This window comes from Rhinopithecus bieti, unplaced genomic scaffold (genome assembly GCF_001698545.2).
Source record: "Rhinopithecus bieti isolate Rb0 unplaced genomic scaffold, ASM169854v2 scaffold_26199, whole genome shotgun sequence".
NCBI classification, from domain to species: domain Eukaryota; kingdom Metazoa; phylum Chordata; class Mammalia; order Primates; family Cercopithecidae; genus Rhinopithecus; species Rhinopithecus bieti.
Window position 1 is genome coordinate 141,361 of NW_016811775.1, and position 12,834 is coordinate 154,194.

General features: G+C 47.0%; 1 protein-coding gene across 1 annotated transcript in view; it reads left to right on the top strand.

The window, feature by feature from the left end:
• The window catches only part of CACNA1A (calcium voltage-gated channel subunit alpha1 A), a 267,197-nt gene that overhangs the window by 79,546 nt on the left and 174,817 nt on the right, over positions 1–12,834 (top strand). The window contains exon 5 of the mRNA XM_017895048.1: positions 7,666–7,757. Within this exon, the coding sequence (XP_017750537.1) occupies positions 7,666–7,757 (92 nt within the window). The remainder of the gene's footprint in view (positions 1–7,665; positions 7,758–12,834) is intronic.

Sequence of the window (12,834 nt, forward strand, 5' to 3'; positions counted from 1 at the left end):
CGTGAGCCACTGCGCCTGGCTTCTTTTTTTTTTTTTTTTTCTGAGAGTGAGTTTCACTCTTGCTGTCCAGGCTGGAGTGCAATGGCATGATCTCAGCTCACTGCAACCTCTGCCTCCTGGGTTCAAGCTTTTCTCCTGCCTCAGCCTCCAAGTAGCTGGGATTACAGGCGTGAGCCACCACGCCCAGCCCTGAACACTTTTAACACTGAAGTGGCTCCCTTCCAGGTGGTAAAGAGCAGGTGCCTTTACTGATAGAAATGTCACCACTCCCCTTACCCCCCCAGACCAATGTCACTGACACGTCCTTTCCCGTTGCTCTTTGGTGACTTTCTCCTAAGTATTCATCACTCTAACATCTGTCGTACAGGTATACCTCAGAGACACTGCTGGTTTGGTTCCAGGTCACCATAAAAAGGGAATGTTGCAATAAAGTGAGTCATGTGCCTTTTTTTGGTTTCCCGGTGCACATAAAAGTTATGCTTACACTATAGTCTATTAAGTGCATGACAGTGTTATGTCTAAAAAAAAAAAAAGTACATACCTTAATTTTAAAATGCATCAACGCTGGGCACAGTGGCTCACGCTTGCAATCCCAACACTTTGGGAGCCAAGGCAGGAGAACTGCTTGAGCCCAAGGGTTTGAAACCAAGCAACAAAGTGAGACCCTGTTTCTACACAAAAAATTATTTTTAAAAATAGCTGCTTATGGTGGCACATGCCTGTGAGTCCAGCTACATGAGAGGCTGAGGTGGGAGGCTCGCTTGAGACTGAGAGATTGAGGCTGCAGCGAGCTATGATCATACCACTGCACTCTTCTTGCCTGGGAGACAGAGTGAGACCGTATCTCTCAACAAAAATTACAAATTACAAATTAAAAAAAAAAAAAAAAAAAAAAAGGGCTGGGCACCAGTGGCTTCACGCCTGTAATCCAACAGTTTTTGTGAGGGACCAAGTAGGGTGGATCACTATGAGGTTCAAGAGTTCAAAACCATCCCAGCCAACATGGTGAAACCCCGTCCTCTACTAAAAAATACAAAAAATTGGCCGGGTGTGGTGGCACACAGCACCTGTAAGCAGCTACTCGGGAGGCTGAGGCCATGAGAATTGCCTTGAACCTGGGAGGCGGAGGGAGGGTGCAGTGAGCCGAAATTGCACCCACTGCACTCCAGCCTGGGTGACAGAGTGAGATTCTGTCTTCAAAAAAAAAATAATAATAATAATAATAATAAAAATAAATAAATAAATAAATACATAAAAATGTTTTATTACTAAAAAAAAAGTTAACAATCATCTGAGCCGTCAGTGAGTCCTCGTCTTGCTGGTGAAGGGTCACTGGCTCAATGTCGATGGGTGCTGACTGATGGGGGTGGTGGTTGCTGAAGACGGGTGGCTGTGACATCGAGGAAGTTTTCTGCATCCATCGACTCTTCCTTTTATGAAAGATTTCTCTAGCATGAGATGCTTGTTCACAGCATTTTACCCACAGTAGAACTTTTTTTCAAAATTGGAGTCAGTCCTCTCAAACCCTGCCACTGCTTTGCCAACTAAGTTTATGTCATATTCTAAATCCCATGTTGTCATGTTAACGGTGTTCACAGAGTTTTCACCAGGAGTAGACTCCATCTCAAGAAATCACTTCCTTTGCTCTTCCGTAACAAGTAACTCCTCATGCATTGAAGTTTGATCATGAGGCTGCAGCAATTCAGTCACATCTTCAGGCTCCACTTCTAATTCTAGTTCTCTTGCTATTCCATCACATCTGCTGTGACTTCCTCCAGTTAAGTCTTGAACTCCTCAAAGTCAGCCATGAGAAATGGAGTTGACGTCCTCAAAATTCCTATTAACGTTGATATTGTGACCTGTTCCCATGAATCACAGATGTTCTTTTTGTTGTTCGTTGTGGATTTTTTTTTTTAATTGAGTTGAGGTCTCACTATGTTGCCTAGGCTGGTCTTGAACTCCTGGCCTCAAGTGATCTTCCTGCCTTGGTCTCCCTAAGTGCTGGGATTACAGGCATGAGCCACTGGAACCAGCCACAAATGTTCCTAATGGTATCTAGAATGGTGAATCCTTTCCAGAAAGTTTTCAATTTCCTTTGCCCAGACGCATCAAAGGAATTTGTCTATGGCAGCTATAGCCTTATGAAATGTATCCCTTAAATAATAAGACTTGAAATACAAAATTACTTCTTGATTCATGGGCTACAGAATGAATGTTGTGGCTGAGCATGGTGGCTCACACCTGTAATCCCAGCACTTTGGGAGGCTAAGGCAGGTGGGTCACTTGAGGTCAGGAGTTCAAGACCAGCCTGGTCAACATGGTGAAACCCCATCGCTACTAAAAATACAAAAATTAGCTGGGCATGGTGGTGTGTGACTGTAATCCCAGCTACTTGGGAGGCTGAGGCAGGAGAATTGCTTGAACCCCCTAGAAGACGGAGATTGCAGTGAGCCAAGATCACACCACTGCAGCGACAGAGTGAGATTCTGCCTCAAAAAAAAAAAAAAGAGAGAATGTTGTGTTAGAAGGCATAAAAACAACATTCATCTTCTTGTACACGTCCATCAGAGGTTCTGGATAACCAGTGCATTGTCAGCAGTAATATTTTTGAAAGAAATCTTTTTCCTGGCTGGGTACAGTGGCTCGCACCTGGAATCCCACCACCTTGGGAGGCTGACGCAGGTGGATCACCTGAGGTCAGGAGTTCAAGACCAGCCTGGCCAACATGGTGAATCCCCAAGTCTACTAAAAATACAAAAAAAATTAGCCAGGCATGGTAGCAGGTGCCTGTAATCCCAGCTACCCCGGAGGCTGAGGCAGGAGACTTGCTTGAACCTGGGAGGCGGAGGTTGCAGTGAGCCAAGGTCGTGCCATTGCACTCCAGCCTGGGCAACAAGAGTGCAACTTCATCCAAAATATATATATTATATTATATATATTTTTTTTCTGAGTAGATCTCAACAGTGGACTTAAAATATCAGTCATCCACGTATAAACAGACGGGCTGTCATTCAGTCTTCATTGTTCCATGTATAGAGCACAGGCAAAGTAGATTTAGCATAATTCTTAAGACCCTAGGACTTTTGGAATGGTAAATGAGCATTGGGTTCAACTTAAAGTCACCAGGAGCACTAGCCACTAACGAGAGTCAGCCTGTCCTTTGAAGCTTTGAAGCCAGGCATTGACTTCTCTCTAGCTATGAAAGTCCTAGATGGCATCTTTTTCCAATAGGGCATTTTGTCTACATTAAAAATCTGTTGTTTAGTGTCACCAGCTTCATTAATAATCTCAGCTAGATCTTCTGGATAACTTACTGCAACTTCTCCATCAGCACTTGCCACTTCACCTCGCACTTTTAGATTATGCGGACAGCTTCTTTCCTTAAACCTCATGAACCAAGACCTTCTAGCTTCAGATTTTTCTTCTGAAGCTTCCCCACCTCTCTCAGTCTTCACAGAATTGAAGAGAGTTAGGGGCTTGCTGTGGATTAGGCTTTGGCTTAAGGGAATGTTGTGGCTGTTTGATCTTCTACCTAGACCATTAAAACTTTCTCCATGTCAGCAACAAGCCTGTCTCACTTTCTTATCATTCATGTGTTTACTGGAGTAGCCCTTTAAATTTCCTTCAGTAACTTTTCCTTTGCATTCACAACTTGGCTAACCTCTAGTTTATGGGCTTTTTTTTTTTTTTTTTTTGAGGCAGGGTCTCACTCTGTTGTCTAGGCTGGAGTGCAGTGGTGCGATCACCGCTCACTGCAGCCTCAACTTCCTAGGACCAAGTGATCCTCCCACCTTAGCCTCCTAAGTAACTGAGACCACAGGTGTGTACCACCACACCCAGCTAATTTTTAAATTTTCTGTAGAGATGAGGTCTCCCTATTTTGCCCAGGCTGGTCTCAAACTCCCAGGCTCAAGCCGTCCTCTCACCTCAGCCTCCCAAAGTGCTGGGATTACAGGCATGAGCCACCATCCCTGGCCCTGTCTCAGCTTTTGACATGCCTTCCTCACTGTGTTTAATCATTTCTAGCTTTTAATTTAAAGTGAGAGGTGTGAGACTCTTCCTTTCACTTGAGCACTTAAAGGCCATTGTACGGTTATACACTGACCTAATTTCAATATTGTTATGTCTCAGGGAATAGGAAGGCCCAAGGAAAGCAGGAGAGATGGGGGAATAACCAGTTGGCAGAATAGTCAGAACACACCCAACATTTATCGATCAAGTTTGCCATCTTCTATGGATGTGGTTCGTGGCACCCCCAAACAATTCCAATAGTCACATCAAAGATCACTGATCACAGATCACCATAACAGATGTAATAATTATGTAAAAGTTTGAAATACCGTAAGAATTACCAGAGTGTGACGCAGAGACGCAAAGTGAGCACACACTGATAGACTTCCTTGACGCAGGGTTGCCACAAATCTTCAATTTGTAAGAAACACAGTATCTGCAAATTGCAATAAAGCAAAGTACCATGAAATGAAGTCTGCCTCGGCCGGTGTGGTGGCTCATGCCCATAATCCCAGCACTTTGAGAGGCCAAGGCAGGAGGATCCCTTGAGCCCAGCAGTTGGAGGCCAGCCTGGGCAACACAGGGAGACTCCATCTGCAAAACAAAACAAAACAAAATAAAACAAAGCCTGCTTGTATGTATTGGGTTTACTCTCAGTCTCCCCCTACACAGAGACAGGGCCTGGCTTGTTATTAGTGCTCAGTTAATGTTTGTGAAGTGAAAAAGTAAGGACTTAGCCACTGCCTGTTCTTTGCTGTGCACGCCTGATAGCTTTTATCTGCCAGCACAGAAGAAAACAAGGTGCAAGAAGAGAATAATGATCTCTAAGTCAGAATTTGAGGAACCCAAGTTAGTATCAGAAAGCTGGTAGGAGAAGAGAAAAATAAAGTAAATCAAATTAAAAGTTGAATGGGCCAGGTGCAGTAGCTCATACCTATAATCCCAGCACTTTGGGAGGCCGAGGTGAGAGGATCACTTGAGGCCAAGAGTTCAAGACCAGCCTGGGCAATATAGCAAGACCCCATCTCTACAAAAAATTTTTTAAATTTTCTGAACGTGTTGTTGTACACCTGTAGTCCCAGCTGCTTAGGAGGCAGAGGTGGAAGGATCACTTGATCCCAGGAGATTGAGGCTGCAGTGAGCTGTTATTGCACCACTGTACTCAAGCCTGGGTGACAATAAGTCCCTGTCTCTAAAAATAAAAATAAATAAATTCATTATTTGTAAAGTTGTATGTCATGGCCCCTGCCTACTCTGGCTTCATGACTTGCTGCTTGAACCTCACCATCCAAATCCCAGTGGTGACACCATGTCATTTCTTGAATTTGCCAAGCCTCTTTCAGTCCCAAGCTCTCTGTCATGGCTGCTGTCTCAGCCTGGAAAGTTCTTTCCCCACTGGCCAGATTTCTCCTCATCTATGGGAACTTGACTTGAAGTAGGGGGTATCCCCAGGCCCTGGACTAGTTAACACAACCTGCTGTGTGCCCCTCAAAGCCATTGTCTTCTTAGCTGAGAAGGCATCACACCTGCAACAGATTCATTCATTGTATGCATGTTTTTCTTAAGCGCTTCTCTTCTGCGTCAGCTCCGTGGGGCAGGGATAGTCTTGTGTGTCACTCTACCCAGCATATAGGATGTGCTCAGACGCCCACTTGTGGATGGTGGAAAAGTAGATCAGTCCAACCTAATATGCCCATCTCTCCTCTAGGAGTAATCTTGAGAACAGAAAGTTGAGCACATGCTTCGTGTTAGTTTAGGATGACCCAGAATAGACCCTGAAACAAGAATTTAGGGCAATCCTTGTGCAAGTAGTTCATCTGAGAGGTGACCCCAGAAAGGGTTGGAGAGGAAGAGGGGAGGTGGGGCAATGAAGGATGAGTTGTCCCATGGGCATTTGAGCTCAGTCCCACTGGGAGCCCATATGGAACTTACATCTTAAGTGATCTAGAATGAGGGGGAGGGAGCTGGGGTATTGATCCACCAGCTCCCAGCAATCTTTGGTTGAGGGCTGCTCCCTTAAAGTTCATTCCCTGGGCCTGCCTCAGCTTTGGAGAAAGCCCTGAGGCAAGAGGCACAGATACCAGTTGGCCACAGACTGAAGTGTTAAGACCCAAGCCCCTGGATAAAACTGAAAAATCAAGCTAGGTGTGGTGGTTCCCACCTGTAATCCCAGATACTCAGTAGGCTAAGAAAGGAGGATTGCTTGAGCCCAGGAGTTCAAGGCTGTATCGAGCTATGATTGCACCACTGCATTCCAGCCTGGGCATCAGAGCAAGACCCCATGTCTAAAATAAAAATAAACTGAAGAATTCCCAAGTTATTTGCCAACCTTCCATTAACTACAGACCCTCTGGTATTTGGCATTTCTTGTCCATTATATGAAGTTCTGATGACAATCTCTTTTATTGTATTGTGCCTTGACCACGCACTGTACATCACTTAGCTCTGAAATGGACATGTTTAGGAAACAGGGCCAGGAGGGACCCTGTGTTTCAACAGCAATACTTTTACAAATGAGGTCTCATGACAGGGTCTTGCCCGGAGGGTTTCTACAGAAGCCTCATCCCACCTACCACCATCATCCTTACTAACTTGCATTTACAAAAGGGACTCTTTTTGACCAGAGGCTTGGGGTCTGTAGCTGCCTTCTAGCCGGCTGATGCTGGCTGGTCCACACAGGCAAGATCACACCCATTTTTTTGTTTTCTTATTTATTTCTGAGTAGCTTAGCATACCATCTGTGTGCCTGGCATTGTGCTGACCACTTTTTATCAACTTACTGAATCCTCACAGCCCTTAGAGGTATTGATACTATTGTTATCTAGGTTATACAAAAGGGGGAAACTGAGGCACAGAGCAGGGGTGTCCCTTGCCCAAGGTCACCCAACTGGAAAGTGGCAGAGCTGGGATTTGAACCCATGCAGGCTGGGCTCTTAACACTGAACTGCTTTCCTGCCATTTGTTAAAGAGCCACAAACCAGGCCAGACACACGCCTGTAATCCCAGCACTTTGGGAGGCTGAGGCAGGTGGATCACCTGAGGTCAGGAGTTCACGACCAGCCTGGCCAACATGGTGAAACCCCGTTTCTACAAAAATGCAAAATAAAGTACCCGGGCATGATGGTAGGTGCCTAGTAATCCCAGCTACTTGGGAGGCTGAGGCAGGAGAATCCCTTGAACCCGGGGGCAGAGGTTGCAGTGAGCTGAGATCGTGCCATTGCACTCCAGCCTGGGCAACAGAGCGAGACTCTGTCTCAAAAAAATAAAGAAAAAAAATAAAGAGCCACAAACCCCAAAAGGTCTGCCATTCCCCCAGGGCCCCAGGCCACCCCACAACCTATTGTCATTGTAGGTTGTGAAATATACTGAATGTCACCCTAACCATGAGTCATCGGGAAGTTTCCATTTCTCTCACTGCAACATTTGTGGAACGTGAACCATCTGTTGGGGGTCTTCGTAAATCACCTTTTATCCCATGAGGCAGGTACTGTTAAGACCATTTTACAGGTGACAAAACTGAGGCCAGTGGTGTCGAGTCACCTGCCTGTGGTCACCCAGCCAATACAGGACGACTTGGAATCCCAAGCACCCCCGCCCTGCTGTCTGACCCCCGAAATCCACCCTCTGTTCTCCATTCTGGCTTCTTTCTTTCAGCATCTTGGCGACAGTTGGGACAGAGTTTGACCTACGGACGCTGAGGGCAGTTCGAGTGCTGCGGCCGCTCAAGCTGGTGTCTGGAATCCCAAGTGCGTGAGTTTCCGACCCTGACAAGGGGTTTGCTCAGGGGCTCCAGGAGCCCTCAGTTTCCCCTATGCAGAGCATCTCAGGAGGCCACATCCCACCACCAGCCTGTGTGAGGGCAGTCTCCTCTTCGGGACTCCCTGTAGGGGACCCCGAGGAACGTGACTGTAGCTCCCTATGAGCTCCTGAAAGCAAGCCAGGAGCCACACCCATTTATTGAGCACCTACTGTCTATCAGGAGCCATGCTAAGCACCACATGTGATCTCATTCAATGCTCACAGCCCTATGAAGTCGATAGGACTGATGTCTCTATTTTATGGAGGGGGAGACTGAGGCTCAGAGTGGCGGAAAAATTGGAGCAGGGTTTTGTGGCTGAGAAGTGGCAGAACTAGGAGCAAGTGTGACTCCAAGCCGGGGCAATGACCATTCCCATTTATTGAGTGCCTGCTGTATACAGGGCACCACAGGAGGACTTTACATGCATTACCTTATTTCATCTTCACAGTCACCCAGTGAACACCCGTTTTACAGATGAGAAGGTTGAGGCTCAAGGACGTTAAATTAGTCACCTGAATTCTTACAGTGGACACTAACGAGCCCTAAAATTCATACCCATTCCTTGCTGCTTTCTCATGCTCCACAGTTGCATCTCCTCCCCCTTTAGGGGTGGCTGCCATATGCAGGGTCAAGATTAAGTATAGGTTGAGCCGAAAAAAATGTAAAAAGCAAAAATAAAACAGTGCTGTCCTTTTTCTATCTTCTTGTCTTGGTTAATAATAATAATTTAGCCAGGCATGGTGGCTCATGCCTGTAATCTGAGAACTTTGGGAGGATCACTTGAGGCCACAAGTTCAAGACCAGCCTGGGAAACATTGCGAGACCCCCATATCTACAATTTTTTATTTTTTTTAAATTAGCCAGGTTGGCTGGGCACAGGGGCTCACACCTGAAATCCCAGCACTTTGGGAGACTGAAGTGGGCAGATAGCTTGAGCTCAGGAGTTTAGGAGCAGCCTGGGCAACATGACAAAATCTCGTCTCTACAGGAAAAAAAAAAAAAAAGCAGGCATGGTGGTGCACACCCATAGTCCCAGCTACTTTAAAGGCTGAGGCAAGAGGATCACTTGAGCCCAGGAGGTCAAGACTGCAGTGAGCTGTGACAGCACCACTACACTCCAGCCTGGGCAACAGAGTGAGACCTTGTCTCAAAAAACCATACAGCAAAAAGTTTGAAAACAAACAAACAAACAATTTATAGGCTGGGTGCAGTGGCTCACGCCTGTAATCCTAATACTTTGGGAGGCCAAGGTGGGTGAGCGGATCACCTGAGGTCAGGAGTTGGAGACCTGCCTGGTCAAAATGGCGAAACCCCATCTTTACTAAAAATACAAAAATTAGCCGGGTGTGGTGGTGGGCACCTATAATCCCAGCTACTTGGGAGGCTGAGGCAGGAGAATCATTTGAACCCGGAGGGCGGAGGTTGCAGTGAGCTGAGATCACGCCACTGCACTCCAGCCTGGATGAAACAGTGAAACTCCATCTCAAAAAAAAAAAAAAAAAGAAAGAAAGAAAAGCACTTACTATGTGCCAGACATTATTCTAAGTATTTCCATTTTTTTTAAAGTCATGTATCCTCCCAACAAACCTGTGAGGTAGTCTCTCTTATTATCACCATTTTACATTTTACTGGCTTCGTTCTTCAGGCTCATTGCTACCCAGGTTTGAAGAGTAAGATTTCCCAGAGGATCACCAGCAGGGTCTTTTTGTAGAAAGAAGACACTTCTATCCAAGGTCTCTGCAAGATCCCAGCAGATGCTTGCATCATATTAAATTCAGGGCTATCCCAAATCTAATAGTCAAAAGAGCCAGGTGCAGTGGCTCACACCTGTAATCCCAGCACTTTGGGAGGCCAAGGTGGGACGATTGCCTAAGGCCAGGAGTTCAAGACCAGCCTGGGCAACAAAGCAAGACGCTGTCTCTAAAAAAAATACAAAAACTAGCCAGGTATGGTGGTGTGTACCAGTAGCCTCAGCTACAGGAGGGAGACTGAGATGGGAGGATCGCTTGAGCCTGGGAGTTCGAAGCTGCAGTGAGCTGTGACGGTGCCACTGCACTCAGCCTGGGCAACAAAGTGAGAGATCCTGTCTCAAANATTGCATCCCTGCTGTATTCATTCCCCTGCCCCACCCCTGCTGACCTTGTGCTGTTTCTCCCGAGAGCCGTCCCCGAATAAAGCAGGTGCGTCTGAACACCCACCTAAGTATCCGCTTCAAGGGAACTTGATATAGTCATCCACTTACTAGTGAATTCCAAACCTCAGCTTCTCCATCTGTAAATGGGGACTGGAATAGTATCTCCCTCACAGGATTAAATGAGAGTTCATACACAGTGAAGTACCTGGTAAGTCATAGGTGGTCATTAAACAGAGACTCTTGTTACTACTGCTATTATAATATATATATATATATATATATATATATTATAATAGCAGTAGTAACAAGAGTCTCTGTTTAATGACCACCTATGACTTACCAGGTACTTCACTGTGTATGAACTCTCATTTAATCCTGTGAGGGAGATACTATTCCAGTCCCCATTTACAGATGGAGAAGCTGAGGTTTGGAATTCACTAGTAAGTGGATGACTATATCAAGTTCCCTTGAAGCGGATACTTAGGTGGGTGTTCAGACGCACCTGCTTTATTCGGGGACGGCTCTCGGGAGAAACAGCACAAGGTCAGCAGGGGTGGGGCAGGGGAATGAATACAGCAGGGATGCAATTTCAGCTGGAATGTGTGTGACACCAGAGTTGTCCTCCAACGTGTGTGACAAGGATGCTGGCCTTTTGTACTTCTATGGTCAGTCGCTGTGGGTGGGAGGCAGAGACGCAGTAGCTCCCAGGTGAGATAGCTTTTGATCACCAAGGGCAATTCTACTAAGAGGAGGGGCAGCTGGGAGGCATTGGCAACCAACATCCATAGCAGCTGGAGGGCGGGTACCCCAGAAAGAAAATGGGATCTTGGCCAGACACCAAGAGTGTCCAGCACCTTAACCACTGCACCACACTGCGTCTGTTAGCACCCACATTACATTTTTTTTTTTTTTTTGAGACGAAGTCTCGCTCTATCGCCCAGGCTGGAGTGCAGTGGCGCGATCTCAGCTCACTGCAAGCTCCGCCTCCCGGGTTTATACCATTCTCCTGCCTCAGCCTCCCGAGTAGCTGGGACTACAGGTGCCCGCCACCACGCCCGGCTAGTTTTATTTATTTTTTTTTTTGTATTTTTTAGTAGAGACAAGGTTTCACCGTGTTAGCCAGGATGGTCTCGATCTCCTGACCTCATGATCCGCCCGTCTCGGCCTCCCAAAGTGCTGGGATTGCAGGCTTGAGCCACTGCTCCCGGCCTGCGTTACATTTTTAAGCCCTTGGAGTGGCATGGCCCCTCAAGCTTCCCTGACAGTTTCCCTCTCTTACTGTGGTCTCCACCCATCAAGAGCCATGGGAAGTTTCTCCAATCAAGAAGCAAAGCCCCAGGCTATATGTTTGAACCTTCATTTTGACCATAGACTTTCCTAATAGATAGCACAGTGGTTACAGACATAGGATGTTGACATCGTTCAGACCTGCGTTAATAGCTCCAAAAAAAAAAAAACAATGGTAGTGGAGCCAGGCATGGTGAAGTGTGCCTGTAGTCCCACCTACTCGGGAGGCTGAGGCAGGAGGCTCGCATGTGCCCAGGAGGTCGAGGCTGCAGTGAGCAGTGATCATCCCACTGTATTCCAACCTGGGTGACAAAGCCCATCTCAAAAAAAAAAAAAAAAAAAAAAGCCAATGATGGGCAAAGAAATACTAAGACTCTTGCTCTGTCGGCAGGCTGGAGTGCGGTGGCGCAATCACAGCTCATTACAGCCTCAGCCTCCCCAGGTTCAAGCAGTCCTACCATCTCAGCCTCCCAAATAGCTGGGACTCCAGGCACACAGCACCATGCCCAGTTAATTTTTTTTTGTATTTTGTAAAGACAGGGTTTCGCCATGCTGCTCAGGCTGGTCTCAAACTCCTGGGCTCAAGTGATCCAACCGCCTCAGCCTCCCAAAGTGCTGGGATTACAGGTGTGAGCCATCACTCCTGGCCAGCTATTATTATTATGAACATTCTTTGAGTCTTACAACAGTGGAACTTTTAGTGTAGGATGGGAATTTCAGTATTAACCCCTTCCTCTCCCAAAAGGATTTGAAGCCCAGAGTCATTCAACCACCATGAATGAACCATTTGTTAGATGAGAGGCTACTGGAGGCTGAGCTTGGTAGGATGAGAGCTTGCATGGGGTGCCTGATTGATGACAATACCCCCAGATTCAGGTCTTCAGATGCCCACTTGGGTGTGTCTTCTGTTCCACTGTGTCCCTTCGGGGACTGTTCCCTGCCTTCTTTTTTTTTTTTTGAGACAGAGTCTTGCTCTGTCGCCCAGGCTGGAGTGCAGTGGCGCCATCTTGGCTCAGTGCAAGCTGCGCCTCCCGAGTTCATGCCATTCTCCTGCCTCGGCCTCCCAAGTAACCGGGACTACAGGTGCCCGCCACCACGCCTGACTAATTTTTTGTATTTTTAGTAGAGATGGGATTTCACTGTGTTAGCCAGGATGGTCTCGATCTCCTGACCTCATGGTCCACCCGCCTCAGCCTCCCAAAGTGCTGGGATTGCAGGCATGAGCCACCGCCCCCGGCCCCCTGCCTTCTTATTCACCACCATCTTTCTGAATTGGGTTGCTCAGAACAGAGAAAGCAACATCAGCACATGGGCGAACATGGGGCTTCACATCAGATAGACCTGGGTTCAAATCCTAGTTCTGCTTTTTTTTTTTTTTGAGACAGGGTCTCGCTCTGTCGCCCAGGCTGGAGTGCAGTGGTGCGATCTCCACTCACTGCAAGCTCCGCCTCCCAGGTTCACGCCATTCTCCTCCCTCAGCCTCCCGTGTAGCTGGGACTACAGACGCCTGCCACTGCGCCTGGCTAATTTTTGTATTTTTTTTAGTAGAGACAGGGTTTCACCGTGTTAGCCAGGATGGTCTCGATCTCCTGACCTCGTGATC